The sequence below is a fragment of the Temnothorax nylanderi genome, unplaced genomic scaffold (assembly GCF_030848795.1).
Source record: "Temnothorax nylanderi isolate EJ_2023f unplaced genomic scaffold, tnyl_v1.0 TNYL_tig0167_pilon, whole genome shotgun sequence".
In the NCBI taxonomy this organism is placed as follows: domain Eukaryota; kingdom Metazoa; phylum Arthropoda; class Insecta; order Hymenoptera; family Formicidae; genus Temnothorax; species Temnothorax nylanderi.
In genome coordinates, this window is record NW_027249229.1 from 360,286 (window position 1) to 385,885 (window position 25,600).

General features: G+C 31.0%; 3 protein-coding genes across 3 annotated transcripts; 2 read left to right on the top strand and 1 right to left on the bottom strand.

Annotated features, from left to right (window-relative positions):
* Positions 1–1,517: 1,517 nt before the first annotated feature.
* Positions 1,518–6,528, bottom strand: LOC139777868 (L-threonine ammonia-lyase-like). Its single transcript, XM_071715519.1, has 5 exons — positions 6,523–6,528; positions 3,440–3,804; positions 2,688–2,856; positions 2,272–2,546; positions 1,518–2,082 (listed from the first exon to the last, which is right to left on the bottom strand). Exons 1-5 carry the CDS (start codon positions 6,526–6,528, stop codon positions 1,980–1,982), a joined length of 918 nt encoding a protein of 305 aa, XP_071571620.1. The 3' UTR covers positions 1,518–1,979.
* Positions 6,529–6,799: 271 nt separating this feature from the next.
* LOC139777873 (F-box/LRR-repeat protein 4-like) lies at positions 6,800–12,514 on the top strand. The gene is made up of 8 exons (XM_071715534.1): positions 6,800–6,918; positions 9,670–9,930; positions 10,043–10,157; positions 10,251–10,716; positions 10,818–11,007; positions 11,096–11,453; positions 11,541–11,883; positions 12,040–12,514. The coding sequence occupies exons 2-8, from the start codon at positions 9,679–9,681 to the stop codon at positions 12,353–12,355; spliced, it is 2,040 nt and encodes a 679-aa protein (XP_071571635.1). The 5' UTR covers positions 6,800–6,918; positions 9,670–9,678; the 3' UTR covers positions 12,356–12,514.
* A 1,802-nt stretch (positions 12,515–14,316) lies between these two features.
* LOC139777865 (KIF-binding protein-like) lies at positions 14,317–16,742 on the top strand. The gene is made up of 2 exons (XM_071715517.1): positions 14,317–14,495; positions 14,573–16,742. Exons 1-2 carry the CDS (start codon positions 14,438–14,440, stop codon positions 16,105–16,107), a joined length of 1,593 nt encoding a protein of 530 aa, XP_071571618.1. The 5' UTR covers positions 14,317–14,437; the 3' UTR covers positions 16,108–16,742.
* Positions 16,743–25,600: the final 8,858 nt, after the last annotated feature.

Below are 25,600 nucleotides of genomic sequence, written 5' to 3' on the forward strand. Positions count from 1 at the left end.
TTTATGTCGCAGACGAATACTTCATATCATTTGCATCTATTATTGACGAAAGATCATTTACGAAAGTTACATTTTCACCTAAATGTTTGTAGTGCTCGTGCTGCGATTGCAATAAAATTTTAATTGAATGATGCCACGACCGTTTTCGTGCTGGTAACACATGCGCCTAATTCTTTGTATATTGATATTTATAATGTGATAATAATTCATGCATTTTTATAAATGCCGAAAGTTCCGAAATTTCTGTCACGTCGACGAATGTTAAACAAATCCCCGGCGAAAGAACATTTCCATACAAAAATTAACATACATTGCGGTGTTGCGTTTTTTTTTTTAAACAGAAGGCGTTTCAAACTGACCAATCAGGTTCGCGTATGGGACGCATTTGAAGTTAGACATTTTCGTGTCAAACGCGTCATATCTTAAGCTGGATGCACAATACAAAGTACATACAAGCAACAGAAACAGGGAATAACACAGGCAATAGATTATTTTTAATCTATCGAAAGCCGTGTATCATGTTATATTATACGTCTATGTATCACACAGGGACGATTTAATCTGTCCATGGTATCTCGGAAGCTATCAAAGTTAGATGAAAAATCAAAAAAGGTTCTTCAAGGGATTACTTTAAAATGATTTTCAGCGCGATAGAACCGTACCTTTCCGTACTGGATTTCGAAAACGGAAAAGGGAGTCACACACACACCACACAACACCACACACACAAATTTTTTAAATAAAAACTTCCTACAAGAATAACACCAATTAATAGGACTCGAAAATTCGAATCCAACGACTTATATTTTTACATGTTTATTGTGAAAATTACGACTACAGTCAATTTTTGAATGTAGCCTATACGAAATCGATCATCAAATATTCGACGAGGGATCGCAATCCCTCGTTGAAAGAGTATTTGATTTAATGTAAAGTTATTTTATTTCTTAAAAATTGCGTGTGTGTGTGTGTTTCAGCAGATACGTTTTTCTTATGGTATAATTATATGAAAATGTGTTCACATTTATATAAATAATTTACATATAATTATATAAACTCATAAAATTATATGTGTATTTATATATGTAAATGTGTGTACACAACATTACATAATTTATATATTATATTGATATAATTTTAATTAATAATAGAATTCTTGAAGGATACTGAATATCGATATTATCAAATCAATTTTTTATGACATATTTATAATGTATTAAAGAATACGTACGTTTACATGACAAATAATTATTTTACAAAAAGAGACAAGATAAATGAAATAAAGAAGATAAATTTCTCTCTCTCTCTCTCTCTCTCTCTCTCTCTCTCTCTCTCTCTCTCTCTCTCTCGAAATTTATGAATAATTCCAAACGTATTGTTATTTATTTTAACTTTCTTACGTTATCGATTTCATAAAACGTGCATTAAGTAAATCTACTATGTTTGCTTGATTTTGATTTAATAATATTTCCATTCATTAATATAACAGTAGCGATGTCTGTGTAATATCAAAATGTCATGTGTTTTTATTAGATTATTAAAATTTTGTTTATACATATATCGATATTCAACGCTCGTTACAAGTATATAATTAATGGTTTTTGTCATTGCGTTTTCATAAAAAAATAGACATATCCGGTACAAATATGGAAATATCCCGAGAAAAATGGGTATATATTATTACTAAGAACATATGTTATTAAATTTTTTTCATATTTAATTATGGATTTTTACATCTGCGCGACCATATTATACCCATTTTTTCTCGGGATTAGTAAAAGTCAATATTGAATACGTTAATTGTTCGGAAGCATCATAGATGAAATTGTCCTTTTCGAAATTGTGTCCAAATTCTTCCTCTCGAGTTGTCTAACTTGTTTTGTATTCCAAATTTTGCAGATTATATAAACGTTTACAATAAATAGAAAAAAATCTTTTATGATTCATCTTCGTCAACGATAAAAAAAAAATAAAGATGTTTATTCCAATGATCTTGCGAGATTAGCACGTAAAGTCACCAAACTTTGTTCATTTCTCAGTTCATTCATTGAATCAATTTTGCCGAATAGAGGTAGTAATACCCTGACGTGTACAGAAAGAATTATAATGCTATAAAGTAATATTGTAATACTATAATATTAAATTATAATATTATTAAATTGAAACCGTCCAGTATTTGTTATTTGTTTTATCATGGAAACTTATAAAACGCGCCATTATATAGAATAAACAAATTGTAGAAGAAACTATCAAACTTATGAAAGAAGTTACCTTTTTTCCCTTAAATCATCGAGTTCACCAGATAAAAACGCAGCTAAACCAATCGCTGCATTAAAGTCGTCGATGTTATCTTTTTTTAATTCATGTTCGGCTCTTACAACCAAATTATCATCTACCATAATAGATCTGTCAAACAAACAATTTAGCACGCCTCTAGAATCTTCATGCCATGTATACTCTGTCACGGGAATTTCCAATTCATCAGACGAATTTGTTACCTTTCTAATATTTTCAACATGACTATTAAAATCTGACCTATAGACCTCCTGAAAATTGAGATTTTTATGTAAACCACAAATTTCCATCCAAAGTGGATGCTTGTTGAGTCGAATTACGATTCATTAGACTGAATTGAAATACAATAACTTTCAATTGGCAATTATAAAAAAAACCATTTGTTCACTTACGATAACTTCTATTTCTAAATTTAATCCTTTGATAGCCATTGCAATACCGGTTATTAATCCACAACCGTTGATCGTCGTCGGTAATATTACTGCATCAAACTTCAACAAATATTCCATCATTTCGATGCCCAAGGTAGCCTGGCCAATGACCATATTTGGATGATCGTTCCTATCCGATTATTCCATAAGAATAAGAATTTATTTTGTAACGTTACTTTATACATTTCTATTTATCTGTATATAATTTTTATCTTCTATGATAGATAGTTTTTTCTATAAATTATAAATAATGACTAATGTAAGAACTTGTATCAATGCTGCTAAAAAATGATCTTTTAGTTATATAGTATAGAGAGAGTTATCACTTTTCCATAAGAACTCTAAAATTGATTGTCTATATTTAACGCAATTTGTTTTTTTAATGTTTTTCTTTGTAATAATGTAATATAATAATGTATTTAAAAAACTATATGCATATACAGTGATACATAACATTAATTAATATATCTAATTTCGTATCTTATTTCCTTACCCGAGGGTGGTATTCCACATAATATTTTCCATTTATATTTACTGCTCAAATTTATATATAGATAATATCAGGATTCTATATTAATATAAGAAGTAACAAGAAGGTAACTTCCTGTCAGTTATTAAGTACCTAATGGCAACGATGACTAGTTCTTTTTATAAAACAACTTTTTCTACAATAATTTCAACTTAATTGAGATTTTTAATAAAAAAAAGAGTACCCGTCAATGTAAACTAAGCCTTTCATCGAGGCAAAACGCAAGGCGATATTGTGTGCTTCTACCATATCGCAACCATAGACGAACACACTTGTTCGTGAATCTGCACAACTTCGACACATCTTAATCTCTTCATCTGTCGTTGTCAACGGCATCACAACAGTCACCGGTATTCCAAACTTCTTTCCAAAATGACAGAGAGAATAAGCGAAGCTGCCCGTTGAAGCTGTTATCACGCCCTTACGTTTCTGCTCGTTCGATAGCTGTAGCAGAGTATAAACCACGCCACGTGCTTTGACGGTTTCCGAAAACTGATAAAGTTCTTCCTTCAGATAGATTTTGAAAGCCTTATCGCCGAGAAATTGACTCTGAAGCAATATATTACATTCGGTTGACGATATGAGTCTCCAGATTATTGGAGATTTCAGAATTAGATTTAAAGTATTTGTATATTTTGAAACGTCAGTTCAAGAAGGTTTTGTGATATCTCTTACTTTATTACATGCTGTTCTCCAAATGTGCTCTCTTATCTGACACAGCGCCGATTTGATACTGTTGAGCGAGATCTTACATTTTTTCGTTGGGTCTGATTTCTCGGAGCCTTTTTCAATTACGCTCTACAATAAAAGCACTAAATTAGCGAAATTACATTTTTCCTATTGTATCGAATGTATCTGATATATCGTATAGCGCGAATATTACTTTCAATATTTAATATTTGATTGATATTCAAATGCAGACGAAATATTGTTATATTTCTTCATACATTTCAGAAAACTATTTTCGAAATACGGAAACATCATCACAGGTACACATCGATGTATATTCTGCACGAGTATATTGAGCTTTGAAACTAATATTAATCAAATTTGAAATACCCATTCTGTCGCGGCAAAATCCCTGTTTCGAAGCAGTGGACAGACCAGATTATAAGAAAACTGCAAGTCATTCCTTTCTGTTGCAATTATTTCCATTCTTCTGGTGTTTCTTCAACGGAAGAGACGAAACGTTATTTGTTCGATGGCAATAATCACTCGACACGCAGGTAATCAGTGACAAAGAATAGTACACGTCAAACTTGATTTGGCATCTGTGGGAAACTAATCTCTTCCTCGCCGAGAATAAATGTTATTTGTCATTAGCAATTCGTCTTTCGACCTTTCAGAACGTTCGCGTTTGTTTCTTCTGCAACTATCTAATATTTATAAATTTCGCAAATAAACTGACTTTACTCGGTAAATAATGAAAAGAATATTTATACATGTTATCTGCTACTTAAGGAAATAACGGTTATATCGCATATTTATTTATTTCCGAATTTCTGTTCTACGTCTTACATAATTTTCATTTTAAAGATTTTTATACTGATTTTGTTTTCATATTTTTCTAGATGTTGATAAAATTTTACATCAATTAATATTTGTTTAGTTTTTTATGATTCTGCTTCATTAAAAAAAATTTTTGAATTAATTTAATCTTAAATTATTTTAAACATTTACGAATTGCCTCAATAGCTACGTATAATTATTGTTTGTAATAATAATTTATATGTTTATATCCGATTTCGGGCATAAGAAACGAAATTAATCAGAGTAATTATTTTATGTAGAAATAGAATTTATGATATTTTAGTAGATGTTAAAGATATTATCAAAAGAGTAAATTAAAATTACACTACTTTGTTTAATATAAGTTTCGATATTAAAATTTAATTTTAAAAATATTGTGATATGCGGTAGAAAAAAGACAAGAATCTAGAGATCTGTGTGTGTGTGTGTGTGTGTGTGTGTGTGTGTGTATGGGGGGATGGAGAAAGTGTGTTAATATGAAATGATATGATTGTTTAGCATTCTAAAATTATATGTAAATTTCAAAAGTATACGCAAGGCGAATTATGGGTATAAATCTTACCGTATTATATATTTTACTGCGGAAGGCTAATCATTAATCAACTCAAGTTTGACTGTTACAGAGCATGGCTATTCAACGATAAAAATTGGAATATTTTCACTTGAAGAAAGAGTTTAACCAATTTACGAACATTGATATTTATGGCCAATGCACTTTTCATTAGTTTCACAGTTTCCCAGATAGCAAAGCGTGTTTGAGCAAAATCGCGCAAACCTGTGATTCCTTATGATGCTGGCAACTTGCTGTACATTTTCTTCAATTGATTTCGAATAATTTAATACTTAAAGCAACACGCAGGCAACATTGGATATATTTTATTATCATTTTTCCGAACTTTTAATCTGACCCAAGTTGACCCGAGTCGGGTCGAGTCAACAAATCGAAAACGCTAGTGTATTTCGTTTGTAAATTATTTGTGATTGATTGTAAGTTCGTTTTTAACGTTTATGAGCAAATAGTTTTTTGTAATTAACAATTTTATTTTAATCGTGATATCTTCCAGTAATAAACAGATTTTGTGATAACCGATAACTGTAATTAATAGGAAATCGTTTGTGATTTACAAATATACCAGTGTTACCTTCGTGAGTTAATAAATTCTTAATTATTTGCAAAATAATAGTTTAGTCAATAAGTTTAGTTAACTGTACTGCATATGCGCGAAGTGCACGACGAACGCATCGATGCGCTTTTTGTGCGCAGGAGCCCTGAGTACACTTCGCGCATACACCAGTATAGTTATTACCCAGGTAGCAAGCACTCGTCATTTTGACGTCAAATGACGTCAAAAGACGTCAAAATGACAGACTTTTGACGTCAATTGACGTCAAAATGACGAGTCTTGCTACCTGGGTAATTAAACTTATTTTGCAAATAATTTATTAATTCCAAACATAATACGACTGGTATATTTGTAAATCACAAACGATTTGCAATTAATTATCAATTATAGTTAATTATCAGTTATCGCCAAATCTGTTTATTACTAAAAGTGTCGGATAAGCAGGACATTACAACTAAAATAAAATTGTTAATTACAAAAAAACTATTTGATTACAAACGTTAAAAACGGACTAACAATCAAACGATTTACAAACAAAATACACTTAAGAGAAGATATAAAAATTAAGTCAAATTTAGTAATTTCGGCTAGCTTCATAGAGGTCCTTCCATACCTCCATCCTCTAGCTAGTCTTTGCTTTCCAGTAATTTACCTGAATCCCTGGGTTTGGGATGTAACACTATTCCACATGTATTAAGCCTTGTGTACACGATACTAGAAATCGGTCCGAGTTTCGGTTTAAGCCAATCAACTTGCAGCTCTTACAGAAAAGCAGCAGTTTCATTGGCTTAAACCGAAACTCGGACCGATTTCTAGTATCGTGTACACAAGGCTTTAGGTCCATGTATTTCATAGGAGTTGGCAGTCTTGTATATAATATACATAGATATAGATCTACACAGGAGTATGAGCTCCTCAGTCCTCACCAACCACGTGTTCCAACTTTTCTTCTCTTTCATGATTTTTTCATTTTATACGGAAAAAATCAAAACTACCTTGCTCATAAACAGTAAGTAATATGAAAAGCGATAAAAATTAGTAACTAGAGATTAGTTCTTTTATTTATTTCCAAGACAAATTTTCGGCAATTCTCTTTATTCACTGTGTGATTCTTTGTTGGATTCGAGTGTTAAATCGTTGTATAACCTGTATCAAACACTAGATAAAAGATATATTAAACAAAAATCAAAAAATACATTTTGAAAAATTGTAGTCACTTAGAAGCGTAAGTGTATAAAGTGTAGCGAACGCGTGAGCAATTTAAATTTTACAATTTTTTTTTCTTTGGTGTTCGTGCATGCGTGTGCTCTGTGTTCTTTTACCACGTGGTGGTAGAACACAGAGCTCGCGATATCTCAGATTTACAAAAAATATTTCTCCATTAAAAAAAAAGTTTAAAAAACTGGTTTTCCTTAAAATATTTAATTACTTACAATGAGATATATATACCTATATATAGTTTAAGTCAAATTTTTTTTGTTAAAAAGAAGAACACAAAGCACATGTTTGCAATTTCATATTTATAAAGGCAATACTTCGCTATTTTAAAAAATTATAAGAAACTGTTTTTTTTTATTTTAATTGTTTAATAATGACATATATGCTGTAAAAATATAATTTTTATGTCAAACACGAGCACATAATAGTATATTGTGCAACAAGTGCTGGAAGATGAAAATTCACGGGTGCGGAGTTGACGCACGAGCCGAAGGCGAGTGCGGTCACCGCACACGGGAATTTTCAACTTCACGCACGTGTTGCACACCCTATTTTATGTTGCAAGTGCGTGGAAAGTGGTAAATCCCGCACGCGTCGCGTGCGGAATGTGTCACTTTCCATGCACGTGTGACATAAATCTTAATTTCTCCTTTCACATGACAAGCGGTCAAATGATAATGCTTAGATCACGTACACTCACAAACAGTGCGCACACCTGTGTACATAAGAAACATTTTAAAACGCCAATTTATATTTATGTTACATACAATGCGGCATATACGTAATTTATTCTATACATTCAAATAAAACATATTTGTAAATATCATGAAATATAATGTTTTCATTCTTTTTTGATTATTTTTGTTTCGTTTGTTCTTCTTTAAGAGCTGTAACCAAAAAATGTTAAGATTCAGAAAATAATATATTGCAAGATATATTTAGAAATGTAAAATAAGTATACATATAATACATTATATTTATAATAAATAAGTAGGTGTTATAAAGCAGAATATAAATTTGAGATCAAAATTAAAATATATGAAACAATTATTTGTTAACAATTTATTCCGTTATAAAAGAATGATGCAATAGTGAAGAAATTTTTTAGTTTGACTGTTATGAGATATATTAAATATGTATGTGTACATAATATTCCATAATAAAAGTGCAAGTTGTTAATATAGGAAAGTTGAAGAAGTTTCAGTGAAAGTAGTAGAGCAATTTTGTATTGTTAATTCAAATCTTTTTCTACGAGGTCTGCATTCTAATATTCACCGCTAGTACTAAAAATCTATAGTTTACGTCACGTACACAGCACGCTTACAAAAATGTCAATACTAGCAATATGTATGGAAGCAAGATAAACTAAGATCTCATAATCTTTACGTTATAATTATAAATATATGATAGGGGAGACCGCGCGCGCGCGGGGCTGGGTTGTCACACTTTTCAAATACTGATTTAAAAAAATGTGTGTGTGTTAGCAAAAGTTAATATCGTATACTACTTTATAATGTAACTACATTCTTTAAGTGTACAAAAAAATATTAGACTTATATATATTTGTACACAAAAAAGTTATTTAATTCTATAAGCAAAATCGTGCAAATGTGACAACTTACCCCATATCCAGGGTTGGTTGTCACGTATCTTTCATACACTGCAAATCCAAGTGTGTTATTTTAACTAAAGCTTTTCTTACACATTTTTTGCCGTTTTAAATCATGTTATTTGACACAGTTGAACGTATTAACTTTTAATTTAATACGATTAAACGTGTTACTTTAACACGCAACAAAATATATAAAACGCGTTTCAGTCAAATATGTCATTTCTAAACGTTATATGCGTGTAAAAATAGCACACTTAGATTTACAGTATAATAGAGGAAACATACGACAAATTCTATTTTAATATTTTATTAAAATCAGTATGGTAGTTTTTTGTAGATTTAACTTATTGTTAGTAATATAAAGCAGCATAAATTAAATAAAAAATTAATACTTTTCATAAACTTTGTAATATAATTCTCATAAACCTAGAATAAATAAAAAAACAATAATTTCTCATAAATTTTGAATCCCATCTCATTTGAGACAACTTACCCCGAACGGTTATTTTGAATGAAGAAGATTATATTTATAAGCTATGTTGCAATGACGGTTAACTAAATACAGGAAAAACTATTTGGAACTATAATATTTCTTATGACTAAATTACAACTAGTAATTACAAAAACCAACGGAACAATAAAAATAGAGATAAGAAAAATTTACTCACCACAGGTTCAATTTTTAAAAAGTGCTCGTAAATGTCAAAAGTGATGATTTTTGAAACAAAATATTTTGTACAACCGACTAACACAATAGGAGCTACCTACATTATAGAGAAAGATATGCCACTTAATCTGTTAAGATGAGATATAAGTTTTGTGACAACTTACCCGTGTGACTTCTAGCTCCGGTCTCCCCTACTATACATGCATTTTAGCATATGCTATAAGAAAAAGATTATTATTCTCCATATTTTTGTCTTCTTTTAGAGAGAAAATATGACATCTCATTGTCAACCTTTATATTACGAGAGTTGTAGTCGATATCCCTATGTGGGCAGAGTATCCGTAGGCGAGGAGGAACATGTTGACTTCGTCTATCAATTTGTGAAGAAAAGATTTGTTCCAGCTATGTACCAGCGGCATCTTAGCATATTTTATACTGCTCCTGACATAATTGGGCCACCCAAGTTTCCAAATTATGGAGTACTATTTCATCCACCATGTTTTGATAGAGAAAGCAATGTCAAAGTATGTGTATTTCTTAGTATTATCTGTTATTTTCCTTTACAATGTAATCGCAATCTAAATTTGTGCTACAAGATCTTCGACTTATTTGACACATCTCGATTTTTTAATATAGAGGAAAGAGATCGATATCTCACTATCTCCGTGGCAAAGGGAAGATGATTTCGTGACACAGCTAAATGTGGATCATACAGTCTGGCAGATCTGGCTGAATAACAAATCGTATATGGGTATGTAATACTTAAATTGATAAATAAGATATTGTTAAAGAAGATATGTTTTTGTTGAGAAGAGAGAGTATAATTATATTTCTTATTTTGAAGATATCGAATTTCATGAAGCTGTATATCCAATCAGAGTCTCTATATACGAAATATACAATCCTGGAAGCGTAATTCAAATTTTGGCTCAAGACTCTAATAATAATCAGTGGATTCAGTTGTGGGATGAATCATCTCATATTGTGCCGCCAACGTCAAGATTATTTTCCCCACCCTTACCGCATCCGTGTAACTTTAAAACCAAATTGCTCAGACTACTATTTAAGAGTCTGAATCCATCTGAATCTCACACAAAGCTGGATGCTGTGATGCTTGTCGGTACATCAGAATTGATCCTTTCTAGAAATGCTAACGAGAGTTTAACTGATTTGTTAAAAAGAATTAACTGCATGTACTGCCCACACCATGAGGAAGTTCATAATTTAACAGCAGATTTAAAAAGTGATGCACACTTGGATATAGTTCATCTGCAAGAGAATTTTCCCGAATATTGCGTTATTTGTAAAAGGTATTATAATCGTTGATATTAAGTAATATTCAATATTTTTTTATTTTTTTAATAATAAAAATTGATTTGTTTGGATGTGTTATTTGCAACGATATAAAAAGGAAGACTTCTTATAAGAATAATTTGAAACACAAAGAAGTATCTCAGGAAGCAATTCCTGGTTATGAGCAACCTCATGGAGAGAAAAACTCACCTCATATTCTATTAAAAAGTCATTCGAATTGTGTAAAGAGTATGAAACTCTCTTCGGATGAATCCAAGGAGCTATCACGCAGTTTGTCTGAGTTTCCTGTAAAGTATCCTAAAATATCTATTTCTCATAATAGTATTTATTGCAATGTAATCTCGTGTATTAAAGTTTTATATTTTATTTTTGCAGGATGAAATACTACTAATAATATTAAAAAACTTGGATTTGATGACGTTATGTTGCTTGAATTATGTAAATAGACGCTTCAGTGATTTGATACAGGACCCTCGACTCTATACACGTTTGAACATACGTAATATACGTATTGTACCTGACAAAAATATACGCGATATATTTTGTTATTTTACACCTAGATGTAAATATTTGCGACAGTTAGATCTTACAGCAAGTAACTTTAATGTTAAGGATTTCGTAAAGTTTATTGATAATTGCGGCAGGGATTTAACGCACTTAAGATTAAGTAGGTGCAGATTAATTGACAGTCATGCTCTACTTAAAATTTCAGAGATATGCAAAAATTTGAAAGGTATGCATATTATATATTATATTATACATATATATGATTGTCAAGATTATGGATAAATTGCATATAACTAATACATATTTTTCTCAGAATTGGCTTTAAGTCATTGTAGAGTAGACGACAAAGAATTTTCGTATCTCGAGAGGCTAAATGGTTTGGAGTATTTAGACCTTTTTAATACACATATAGAAACGCAACGTCTTTGCAAAATACTGCAAAAAAATCAATGGATGCGTGAATTACATTTGAATATGTGTTTAATAAAAGGCTTTTATACAAACGTAGACGCAATCCTAATAGAGTTGGGAAATTCGTGTCGTGACTTGGAAGTAATAGAATTACTGCAACCATATCTGATGGGTTATGGGCTTACATCTCGGGGTATTAATGCCCTCAATGACTTCAAGAATTTACGAAAAATAAAACTTTTTCTGTGAGTGTGTTTATTACATTTTCTTATAAAATACATATTATTGTATTCTTTATTGAAATTTGTGTGTTTGCTTCTCTTGCAAGCATCTTGAAAAAATTACATGAATTTTCTATTTGCAATTGAAATACTATACTAATTATATGATTTTTGTTACAGATACAAATGCCCAGATGCTAATGACAGCTTATTTAGATTACTTTCCTCCTCTCAAAATTTGCAAGAAATTTATTTTGATTATTATTTCCTCTCTGATCACAATTTGGAATTACTGGCGCAGTGTAAGAACTTGAAAAAGTTATATCTTCATAATGTGCATCCTCATAATTATATATCTGATAAATATTCCATTATTTTGGAACAATGTCCAAAACTGCAAGAGTTTTATCTCATATACTGTCATATTGATAATAGTGATCGCTTAGTTAATCAATGGAAGAAAATATATCCGCATGTCTCCATCTATATATTCTGATAATTTGATAGTTTTTACTGATAATTTAAATAGTTTTTTATTACTATTTTAGGACATATTAATTTACTTCTTACTCGTGTTTACTTTTTATATTTTTATGCTTACAAATTTACTTTGTAAAAATTGTCTGATAATATAGTATTGATACATGGCTTATGATAGGTTGAAAATCTATTGCCTGTGTTATTCCCTCTTTCTGTTGCCTGTATGTACCTTTGTATTGTGCACTCAGCTTCATTATTCGTGCATTGTGACTCGAAATCGCATCTAGTGGAATTATATAAGTACTTTACGCGTAGACTTACGCGTAACAAAAAACGTTGGATTAAAAAAATTAATAAATTAAATTAAATAGTTGTGTTATATTGTATCCATATGTAGAAAGATAATATTGAGACTCGATACCTGAAGGCAATTTCACTTATATGTAACATCATTAGTCAGGCAATTATTGAACAATCTGATTAGTCGAAAACTTTAAACATTTATCTTTTAAAAATTGAAACAATCGAGATGTTTTGGTTATTAAAATTTTTATTTTCGCAGATGTGGTTTTGGCATTCACCATTTAACACAAAACTTAGATAATTTCTGTTTTAATACAGATAATATATACATTTTAATACAGATAATATATACATACGTACATATATTTTTACTGGATTTCTCAAAAGTGTGGAAACCCTTAAATAACGTTTGTAGAAATAAAAATATCGGTATTCCAATAAAAAAAAAATATCTTTTGGGTGCCGATCATTTCCCACCCCAGGTGCGTGGAATAAGGTTCGAAAATTTTAAATGGCACTAGGGGTCAAATTAAAGCTCATTTGAAAAGTATTTAGAAGACAAATAAAACCCGACCATTTTTAAGTCGCTATACGACACTCCCATGCAAAATAGCGGCCGTTTAATTTAGATCAAAATTTCATGCACTTAATGTTACCTAGGATAAACTGCGTGAAAGTGGCATGAATCTGATCCCGTGTATCATTTTTAGTCAAACGTTTAATTTTTTATTTATTAATTCGCGAACTGAAAAAATAAAAGTCCTTGACACAGTAGAGAGTGCGCTACTCCGGGCATTGTCATGGGCCATCTATGAGTTAGATAATCTATGCGTGAGAAAAGTATCGAATAACCTCTGATCTATTAAGCTAGCAGAATCAAACCAGCAAAATCAAACTGGACCTATCGGATTATTCAGTACCTATTTTATACTAAACTGTACCACTAATAATAATTTTATACCGCGTGCATTTCGAAGAAAACCGTGGTGCTACTAAATAATATTAAGCTAGTAGGACCATAATAAAAAAAAGAAAAACCCAAGTACAGAAATACAAAAGACTGAAATTGTACTAATTTGTATCACCAATAAACTTAATAACTTCATTCATTCTTTTGCTTCAAACAACCGCCAATTTAAAAAGAATGATTTTTCCAACGAGTACTTTTGGATAAACATTCAAAAAACAAATAAATAAATTTGACACTTTCGGTTACTGGGTAAAATCTTTTACACCCCTTTTAAAGCCTTGTGTACACGATACTAGAAATCGGTCCGAGTTTCGGTTTAAGCCAATCAACTTGCAGCTCTTACAGAAAAGCAGCAGTTTCATTGGCTTAAACCGAAACTCGTACCGATTTCTAGTATCGTGTACACAAGGCTTTAAGGTCTATCCAGCCAAACTTGCATAGCGCATAAACATAAGCATAAGGAAATTGATTGATCCATATACATATGCATAAGGAAATAGACCAATCCATTTCTTTATGCATATGCTTATGCACCTATGCAAGTTTGTCTGGATTGACCTTTAGAAAGCTTATTTGTATATAACATTCGGTATGCAATTCAATATCCTATAGAAGAACACGCTAGGGACCCTAGATAAAAATAATTTTTAACCCTATAAAACATATTTTTCTATTTTTCTATTGGATATCAGATATGTAAATCCCCTCCAATTTCTATATATAGCACCTGTATGCGGAAATCCCCTATCCAAGATTAGAAGACGTTTGATCGTTAGTCGGAACACATTACATTCGAAATTGTCTTTAGATCAGCATTGAGCAACAATGTTCACGTTCCTCAGACAAGTAATGGAAGAAAGAGAGGCTCAAATCCTTCAACTCGGTAACGCATAAGTAATTTAGTTAGATAAATGTCCATGTAATGATTTATAACCATTAATTCTCATTGTTTATATACAGAAACGGTACCGGCCGAATCCACCACAAGTATGAACATTAGTAAGAAATTTTTGGACATTCTACAATTGTCGTTTGAAGTAAAGTACATGGATGAAGACACTAAACTTGCTAAGAAGAGAAACAAAATAAAAGCGTTACAGGAGAGGATGAATGTGTTGTATCATAATGTAGTCGATGTTTTAATGGACCAAAAATTTGATGACATTGTTGCTTTATCAACAGCTCATTACAACGTGGGTTTAGAATATGTTACTTCCACGGATACTGACGATTTAAATATAGCTGTAGAGTATTTTTCAAGATGTTTGGTACTGTTAGGGGACAAAATGTTAGACCGTAAAGCTATATTGACATCTATAGGTGCACTTAACGAATTAAATTCAGTTGGTGAGAAACTTAAGACAGAGGAGAATAATGAACACTTGAATACAGCATTGTCACTATATTACACACACACAAGGAAAAGCAATTATCCTGATCCCATTCACATAGCAAGTATTATTGGTATTAAAGAAAAAGAATCGAATCCTAGGATTATCTTGGAAACTTTGCATCATACAACTTTACAGGAGTTAGGACTACAATATCTTAAAAAGTCGAAAGATAAACACGAATTTGTAGCGTATATGAATAAGATATTAAACATCCGACTGAAAGACATGTTAGCTGACAAAACAAAATTTGACGACAAATGTATTAATATGGCTTTGACCTTATTTGATCTATCTAGATATTTTCTAGCAAACGGAGATTTTGCTGGAGCTAAAAGCCACATTGCTATTGGAGAATATATAATATGCAAATTTGTTGCAGAAACAATGGAAGAGAAAAAAGATTCTCATTATTTGGATGAAAGTTATAATTATGCTTTTGCCGTTAGTGCTAGATCTTGGGGTTCCTATGGAGTGTCTCTTTTACGATTTTGGATGAAGAAATTCTCACAGAATAAAGAAAGCAAATCTTCTGAGATACAAGATCGTATATCAAAATTAAAAATAAAATCTCAAGATTCAGACTTTATATTTTCTGCCTTGGAAAACGAATTGGAACATCTAACTATTGCGATCACAGAAACATGTATATTGAATCTTTCTGATGCCAAATTGGTCTTTGTAAAAACTTTGAGACAACTTGAAACAGCGAAGGAATATTTTACTGCGGACACTGACATCGAAAATTATGCGAAGATAACACTGAAAATTTCGAATACGTACAAATATTTAGCAGGTTTTGAAGAACAAATAGATAAACAAATAAAATTACATAAACGGCGAGTAGAGTGTTTGGAGGACGCTCGTAAAAAATTTCAGGCAATTAATGTGAAAGACAGAGAATTACAAATCTACAAACGGATTTGGTACGAAATGATGACTTCATGTTCTACGGTTATGGATTTAATGATCGAGGAAACATATTACGACGAATCATTTAAAGAAACGTCAATGAAAGCTGATGAATTTGCGAAAATAATCTCAGAAAATATCGATTTTTATAATTTTCTACGCTGGAAAAAGAATTGGAACATAAGCTACTAAGATCAACAAGATCACAGTAACATGTATATTGAATCTTGCTGATGCCAAATCGGTTTTCGTAAACACTTTGAGAGAACTTCAAGCAGCGAAGAAATATTTTACTATAGACACTAATATTGAAAATTATGCGATATTAACACATAATTTCGGATGCATACAAATATTTAGCAGGTTTTAAAGAACAAAGGGATAAACAAATAAAACTACATAAACAACGAGCAAAGTATTTAGAGGAAGCTCATAAAGAATTTCAAACAATTACTGTGAATGATAGAGAATCACAAATCTGCGAACGGATTTGGTACGAAATGGTGACGTCATGTTCCACGGTTATGGATTTAATGGTCGAGGAAACATATGTTACGAAGAATCATTTGAAGAGATGTCAATGAATGCTGATCAATATCCGAACATGATCGGAGAATATAACGATCTTTATTTAAATGCAGTTTAGATTCTTTTTTCATAATTAGTCCTGACTAAGATTTCTTCATTTATTATTATTTGCAACTACATTGGAGAATATTATTGAATGCATTCTCTATCGTATATAAATCATATAAGAAACATGATATGTGATTAAAAAATATCTTTCCATTAATTTATCTGTATTAAATGTGACTGAGGATAAATAATTTTTGTATAAATCATGTTTCTTAATATTTTTATATGATAGACCTACATGAGAATAATTTATTCTTACATTTATTATACTCTTATATTTTTATATTTGACAATGATTTACATTTTACAATAATTGACAGTAACACACAATCATGTAAGATTATATATTATATAGATTATGTATGTTATATACATTAGACAATAAATATATTCTTATTTATTATAGAAATGTATTAATGTATACATAATGTATATACACTATGTATATTATTAATACATTTCTATAAGAATATATTTATCATAGAAATTACATAAGATTATATAAATAGTATAATTTATACTTATGTATATATATGTATATCTATAATCTTAAATAACATAAATTATTAATATAAATATATAATCTTATATATAAACAGACAAATTGTACAAATTATCAATGCGTAAAACTGTGTGAAAAGAATATTAAGCAAAGAATTGAAACTTTTAAGTAAATTTACTCTATTTGCGTACTTAATTTACCTCTTTCAGCATTCTCAAAGCGGCGTACATGTTTGATTTCAAAGTAAAGTATTGCTGGTAACTTGAAAGTCTTGCTCTGATAATGTTGAACGGATATTACGTGAGTCCAGCCGCCGTAATACTCGCAACAACTCTGGCCAGAAACTCATTACCTTGCTTAAACGTTCCGCCTAAATGCCGACAAAAATTATGCGAAATTCAATATCAATTTTAATAGTTATAACCAAGAAACAGAGATTGAACGTTTATGTACAACACCAGATTGTATAATTAAAACTTTCTCAAATGCCTGCAAACAATCGGCTAAATATGTATTAATATAGTGAATTTGAGATACACTAACAGAACTTTTTCAATTTTCTGACTTCTCGGTAGAAAGTCTCATCTTCTTACAAATTATGTCTCTACCAGTACTGGTAGATTGCGGGACGTGAGAGCCTCCATCACTTGGCATGGGACGCCACTACACTGCAAATTCAAGTGTTATTTCAGTTGAAGCTCTTGTTACACATTTCTTACCGTTTTAAATCATGTCATTTAACAGTAACATACATGATATATCGGTGTAGTCTCAAAAACGGATCCCACATGTACATATAGTAAGGTGCATAAATTCGCGTTGGGTCAGTAGTAGCTTGACTTATCAGCCTCTGGGTCTTTCATAATCAACACGTGCGCGGTTCATCGAAATATTAAAATGTATGAAGAATAAGAAGTAACTAGTTCTCTCATTTTATTTTATTTTGCATTTTTATACGCTGATAATTAAGTCAGGTTACTATGACCCAGAGAATTTTTGTACCTTATTGTACAATACAGTAAGGTGCATTAATTCGCGTTGGGTCAGTAGTAGCTTGACTGCTAGCTTATCAGCCTCTGAGTCTTTCATAATCAACACGGGCGCGGTTCATCGAAATATTAAAATGTATAACAAGAAGAATAAGAAGTAACTAGTTCTCTCTTTTCATTTTATTTTGGATTTTTTTACGCTGATAAGTCAGGTTACTATGACCTAGCGAATTTTTGCACCTTATTGTACATAAGAAAGCGACGCTTACAGCAATGTGTTTAAATTTATTTAAGGCTCGGATCGATAACGCACGACATGAATGAATCGACATAATAAAATTTCCTTGATTTCTTCGGCGACAACTTTTCACAACAGAATAACAGCAAAACGCAATCAATTAAGAATTTTATTTTAAATACTTTAACACACGTGATTTTCACATTAAATAGTTTTAAATTTTAATTAAAATAGTTCAGTGTATGATTTAAATAAGGATTAACCAAACAAAGTGTCTCAATTGTCTCATAAATTTGTAAAAATTTGAATAAAATGCGAATTGTAAGTATAAAAACGATCTTAATGAAAGAATTATTTTACTATATTACTAACTTCTTTATTACGTCCTGACAGTCTTGCTAGTCCTCCTTGATCTGCTTTTCTATATATAATTACTATTATTATTAATGTTATTATCATTATTACCGTACGCTATATATACATGACATACAGTCGATGCAACTTGTATATTACATATCTTCATATACATATATATATAATATTTTATGCTGACTTTATAGAACTATATTGTGCACCATGACCATCGTTAACGGTTTTATTAGCGACTTGTAACAAGCATGCACTATAGCTGTTACAGTCATTATTATTGTTGTTATTATTAATGATAGCAAAGGGCGGAAAAATTTCTTCTCCGGAGGAGCAAATAGACGAGATTTCTCTTCTGCGAGTGATGAAACACGCATTCACATAGTTGTTACGTTTACAAAATAAAAAATTTTATAAATTACGTTTTCCTTGCTATACAAAAAATGTAACGTATAATCATAATTAAAAGGTTTCAAACGTCCTTATCAGATTCATGTTCGACTTTTAGTCACACAAAAAGCAATACATAAATTCCTATTTCCTATATTTTAAATCATAAACGACTGTCATTGTTGCACGCAGTTTTGTGACAACAGGTGAAACCGAGTGGTTTGCTTATCGACACCGTAAAATCTACCGCGCGTTGTCGCGAAAAAGTTAGGAAGAGTCGCGGACTTGACTCTAGGGCTTCCTGAGGCGCCAATTGGGGAGAAACGTCCAAATATCATGCTACTACTCTCCTTCTTGATCAGTTCTCAAGGTTCCACGTGTTTTTTACTCGGTATTACTTTTCTTTTCATTATCCAGATGTTTTTTCAAAGTGATCTTTGCCTCTCACTATGGATATTTGTAATATTAGCGCAAATGCTCGAACAAGCTTCTATTGATAGTTGCACATCAAACGTAATCGAAAGCTTTTTTAGACTATCTATACCACTCTAGGGTTAAACCTAAACAAATGATTAGGTTTGTCTCGACGGGACCTAAGTTTTGTTAAAAGAAAAAAATCGATTTCTATTTAAGAAAAATGATAATTAGCAAATTTCTTGAAAATGGTGCCATTTTTAAGCAAATTGATATTGCTATCTTGTGTCTCCCTTAAGGAGGGTGGTTGCTTAAATCAATTTGATAAGAATAAGTTCAAATTTATGGGAGATATTCGTCTATGGGAATCTGTCGTCCATGCCAAAGTTGAAGATAATTGTCTGCATGGTTGTCGAGTAATTAATTATTGAAGTTATATTCTTGTCTCTCTCTTATACACGGGCGACATAGCAAAAATGTTACCTGTAATATAATTCTCGAAACCATATTAAAAATGATAAGAATTTAATGAAAATAGGTGCAAATAATTCTTTACATATTTAGCAAGAACTTTCTCAAAGACTGAAATGATTCGTCCTTATAGTTATTAAGAAATTGTAAAAATAAAAAACAGGACCACATTTATTATTTCCACATTTCAACGTGGATAATAACGTATTTGGGTTTCAATTATACAAACAACTCTTTTTAAACCTTAAGAAACAGCAATTGAATGCATTCCACATATTTATTTGCTAAAATTCGTTTATTTCACGCGACGAAAATCTAACCTACATGCTTTCCCCCTGCCGCGCCGCCTGCCCCGCAGCGGGACGCAACCAACCTCCTTAAGGGAAAGAAACTTTTGTACGAAATATTTTTATGTAAAAGACGTAGGAAAAAGATATTTTATAGGTTCGTATTTAAAATGGGTCACCCTGTATATATTCATATAATATCTAAAAATAATTTTACAAGTTAATTTCACAAACATCTACACAATAACTTTTTAATATAAAAATGGAGTTATATTAACAAGTAATTAATTTGTAAAAATATAATCTTGTTATAATTCTCTCTAGTCTTTTTTTTATGTTTGTTATATTACGTCTTTATTATAAATTTTTAGAATTTATAATACAAAGAATGTGTTTATTCCAACAAGCTCTTTTAAAAGATTATTCGACAAATAAATAAATAAATTTGACACTTTGGATCATTGAGTGAGATTTAATGCCTCTTTTGGAAAACATGTCTGTGTTTCCAACGTCGTAATTCGGTATGTAATAGGAGAACGCGCTAGGGACCCTATATACAGAGAAATTTTATCACTATAAAATGCACATTTTATCTGGATATCGGACATGTAAACGTCCTTCAAATTGTATACATAGCACTTGTATGTAGAAATTCCTCATCCAGGATTACAGAACGTTCGATAATTTTGCTAGTCGGAACACAAATTGAAATTCATAACTTTATATTGGAAATTTTCTTTATATCAGTATCGAGCAATAATGTTCCGGTTCCTCAGACAAGTAATGGAAGAAAAACAGGCTCAAATCCTTCAACTCGGTAACGCATACAAATAATTTAGGTAAATAAATGTTCATGTAATGATTCTAACCATTAATTCTCATTATTTATACAGAAACGATATCGGCCGAATCCACCACAAGTATGAATATTAGTAAAACATTTTTGGAAGTTCTACAATCGTTGTTTAAAGTAAAGTACATGGATGAAAATACTGGACTTGATAAGAAGAGAAACAACTTGGAAGCGATAGATATGGCAATGGATGTATTACATCGTGATGTAACCAATAATGTTTTAACGGATACAAAATTTGATGATATTGTTGCTTTATCGAATGCTTATTACAACATGGGCTTAGAATATATTACTTCTAAGGATATTAGCGATTTAACAACTGCTATAAAATGTTTTGATAAATGTCTGTCACTGTTAGAATTAGATAAATGTTTTGACCGTAAAGTTATATTGACATCGATAGGTGCACTTAACGAATTGTATTTAGCTAGTGAGGTAGAGAAGAAAGAGAAAGATACCGTTAAATATCTGAATAGAGCATTAGAACTATATACGATATACATGGATAAAAATTATCCTGATCCCATCCACATACCAAGTCTTGTTGGTGTTAAAGAAAAAGAATCGAATCCTAATAGGATTATCTTGAACACTTTGCATCATACAACTGTACAGGAGTTAGGACGTCAATATCTTACAAAGTCAAAAGATAAGCACGAATTTGTAAAGTACATGCATAAGATATTAAACATCCGACTGACAGACATGGTATCTGCCAAAACAAAATTTGATGTAAAATGTCTTGATATGGCTTTCACCTTATTTGATCTGTCTAGATACTTTCTAGCAAATGGTCGCTGAAGCTAAAAGTCACATTGTTGTTGGAGATTATGTAATATTGAAATTTATTACAGATAACCTGGGAACAAAGGAAGAAAATAGAGATTTTCCTCACTTTTCTAACTATAAACATAAACTTTATAATCTTATCTTTACCAATAGTGCTAAATCTTGGGGTTCATATGGAGTTTCACTTTTATATTTCTCGATGGAAAAATTCTCACAGAATAAAGGAAACAAATCTTCTGAGATACAAAATCTTATGTCAAAAATAGAAATAAAATCCGAGGAGCAAAATTTAATATTTTCTGCCCTGGAAAAAGAATTAAAATACGTAACTATTGAGATCACAGAAACATGTATATTAAATTTTGATGATGCCAAATCAGTTTTTGAAAAAACTTTGAAGCAACTTCAATCAGCGAAGAAATATTTTACTCCAGACAGAGATATTGTAACTTATGCAGAGATGACACTTGAAATTTCGGATACATACAAATATTTTGCAGATTTCGAAGAACAAAGGGATGAGCAAATAAAACTGCATAAACTGCGAGTGGAGTGTTTAGAGAACGCTTGCAAAAATTTTCGTACGACAGTTCGGAGTAAAAGAGAATTACAAATCTACAAACGGATTTGGTACGAATTGGTGACTTCATGTTCCATGATTATGGATTTAATGGTCAAAGAAGCATATTACGACAAATCATTTAAAGAGACGTCAATGAAAGCTGATCAATATGCAAAAATAATCGCAAAAAACATCGATCATTATTTAAATGTAGATTATATAGATTTTTGTAATATTTAATCTTTTCTAAGATTTGTATGTTTTGCTTCCTCATAGAGGAAGCTTTGTTTTCGTGAATTTCATATATGAACCTTTGATTGCGCATAAAGTTGGGTCTAGTCAATCAAATTTAAATGAATTATATATGAAATAGGGGTAGAAGAAACTAACGAAGAGATTGGTTTTTGAGTTTTTTCTGTCAATATGTTCAGATCGTTGTAAAACGTCGAAATATCGCCTAAAAAAACATGTCCGTATGTGTGTGTGTGTGTGTGTGTGTATGTGCACATTTGATGTTGTGGTTGCTCTAACTTCCGCAAATATTGAGATATCGGGCTGTTTTTTTTTTTAATCGATAGAGTATCATTCAAGGAAGGTTGGTATTGAATTTGGCGATGATCGGTAAAAAGGTTCTTTTTTAAAAAAATTTTGAATTTTTTTAAAAATGTCCGTGGTTGCTCTAATTTCCGCAAATATTGAGATATCGATTTATTTCTAATTTTATTATATTTTTCAGTCTTTTCTACCCCTATTTCAGATATAATTTTTTAAGATTTGGTTGATTAGACCCAGCTTTATACGCGATCAAAGTTCCATAATTTTGATCGCATATAAAGCTAAGTCTAATCAACCAAATTTAAAAGAATTATATATGAAATAGGGGTAGAAAAGACCGAAGTAAAAATTGTTTTTTGAGTTTTCGATGCCATTGGTTGATTAGAACCAGCTTTATACGCGATCAAAGGTCTATAATTTTGATCGCATATAAAGCTAAGTCTAATCAACCGAATTTAAAAGAATTATATATGAAATAGGGGTAGAAAAGACCGAAGTAAAAATTGTTTTTTGAGTTTTTGATACCAATGTGTTGCTTATGTTCGAAAACGTCGAATTTAAATTTTTTGAGGATTGAGGCCTGAGAAAGGAGGAGGGTTAGAGTGGGCAGTCTTAGTACCCACTCCGTAAAACTAATTATATAATTTTAATATTGTTTAAATATTGTTTAAATATTGTTTAAATATTGTTTAAATATTGTTTAAATATTGTTTAAATATTGTTTAAATATTGTTTAAATATTGTTTAAATATTGTTTAACCTTCGCTCACAAAGCTTCCTCTATGAGGAAGCCAAAACAAATAAATACAAATAATTATGCATCGAATAAAATACAAGCTTAAAATAGAGGAAGCAATGCAGGTTTCTACTTGCACACTTAAAAACTATGAGGAAGCAATGTGCAAGTTTCTACTTTTTTTCTTTATTTGTGACTTTGTATTGGAAAATATTATTTGAATACATTACGCGTTAACATAAGGCATAAGAAACATGATTCATGATTTAAAAATTTGGTTTTATTAATTATCTGTATTAAATTCGTCTGAGAATAAATAGTTCTTGAATGAGTCATGTTCCTTATAATATTTCCATATGATAGACAGATGTATAAAAATATCGGTAAATATGCATTATAGGGGACCCAGCCCCAATGACCTTGACCTTGACATATGTTGTCAAGGTCACCCTCCTGAGTGACCTACAAAAAGTTTTAGCCGTCGCTCGTTTTTTATTAAAAAGTTATTAACAAAAAAAGTTTCAAAAATATAGTAGTTATTTTGAGTATATTGAAAGGCATAAATGACTAATTGTAAGTGTATGTAAAAATAGTACACGTATGAACAAAGAAAAGTCATTTAAAGCAGCTAATCGTTGATACAATGAACACCCAGGTAGCAAGCACACGTCATTTTGACGTCAATATTTGGTCATAATTGGTCAGTGACGTCATTCGTCGATTAAGTGACGTATATTTAACGTCATGTTTTAATACGTCAAAAAGACTTTGTAAAATGACATTATATAGACGTTTAATTGACTATCCAGGTAGCAGACAGTCGTCATAATGACGTGATTCTTACGTCATTTCATGACGCATGTTACGTCATTTATTTCTAAAGTTTAACATAAAAATAACGTATTTTTCACAGTATTTTTCACAGGAATATTCCTACATTTATAGTGTTTCGTAACTTTATGATTGAAGTGGTGAATTTATGGTATAAGTGGATCTAGTTGCGTGTAATTATAGTTTTATGACAACTATTTCATGCAGTGTTATGACTATCAAGAAGATATCATTATAAGATTTTTGAACACTAAAGATGTACCTGTTATAGACAAGTACAGTTAATAAGGAAGGATCAGGAGATCGTCACTGTCCACTGGATCATCGAAGTCAAGCGACTCGGACGCGGTACTGTACTAGGATGGGTGACCGCCTTGAGAGCAGCTATACGCACATGGCATATATGTAACGAAACGGTTAAAAGTTTTTTTTTTCTTAGATAAAGAAAAAGAACATTTTTTTATAAACGTTTATCAAGTAGACATTTTAATTTCATAAAAAACATTTCTAGAAACCGGTATGTCGTACATTGGACCTATTTTTGCCGTCAATAAAACGTCAGAAAATGACGTCGTTGTGGATGTGACTTAGGACCGTGAAAAATACGTCATTTTTACGTTAAACTTTAGGAATAAATGACGTAACATGCGTCATAAAATGACGTAAGAATCACGTCATTATGACGACTGTCTGCTACCTGGGCAGTCTTTTTGTTAAAGTAGAGATATATACTTTTCAATATACTAACTATTCTCTGCCATGAAATTTAACTGTTTAAAGCGCGTCACTAACTTACATAGGTTAGATGACGCGCTTTAAAAGTATTTAAGTGTTTAAAGCGCGTCATCTAACCTATGTAGGTAGGATATTTTAAAAAATACATAGGTTAGATGACGCGCTTTAAAAGTATTTAAGTGTTTAAAGCGCGTCATCTAACCTATGTAGGTAGGATATTTTAAAAAATACATAGGTTAGATGACGCGCTTTAAAAGTATTTAAGTGTTTAAAGCGCGTCATCTAACCTATGTAGGTAGGATATTTTAAAAAATACATAGGTTAGATG

Excerpts from the sequence above, each read along its gene's own strand:
- LOC139777865 (XM_071715517.1), top strand. The coding sequence starts at position 14,438 with ATGTTCACGTTCCTCAGACAAGTAATGGAAGAAAGAGAGGCTCAAATC. Across the intron at positions 14,496-14,572 it reads GGCTCAAATCCTTCAACTCG|AAACGGTACCGGCCGAATCC; the intron begins GTAACGCATAAG and ends GTTTATATACAG.
- LOC139777868 (XM_071715519.1), bottom strand. Across the intron at positions 2,857-3,439 it reads GGCTTAGTTTACATTGACGG|GAACGATCATCCAAATATGG; the intron begins GTACTCTTTTTT and ends ATAATCGGATAG. Across the intron at positions 2,547-2,687 it reads ATTTAGAAATAGAAGTTATC|GAGGTCTATAGGTCAGATTT; the intron begins GTAAGTGAACAA and ends CTCAATTTTCAG.
- LOC139777873 (XM_071715534.1), top strand. The coding sequence starts at position 9,679 with ATGACATCTCATTGTCAACCTTTATATTACGAGAGTTGTAGTCGATAT. Across the intron at positions 10,158-10,250 it reads GAATAACAAATCGTATATGG|ATATCGAATTTCATGAAGCT; the intron begins GTATGTAATACT and ends CTTATTTTGAAG. Across the intron at positions 11,454-11,540 it reads GATATGCAAAAATTTGAAAG|AATTGGCTTTAAGTCATTGT; the intron begins GTATGCATATTA and ends TATTTTTCTCAG.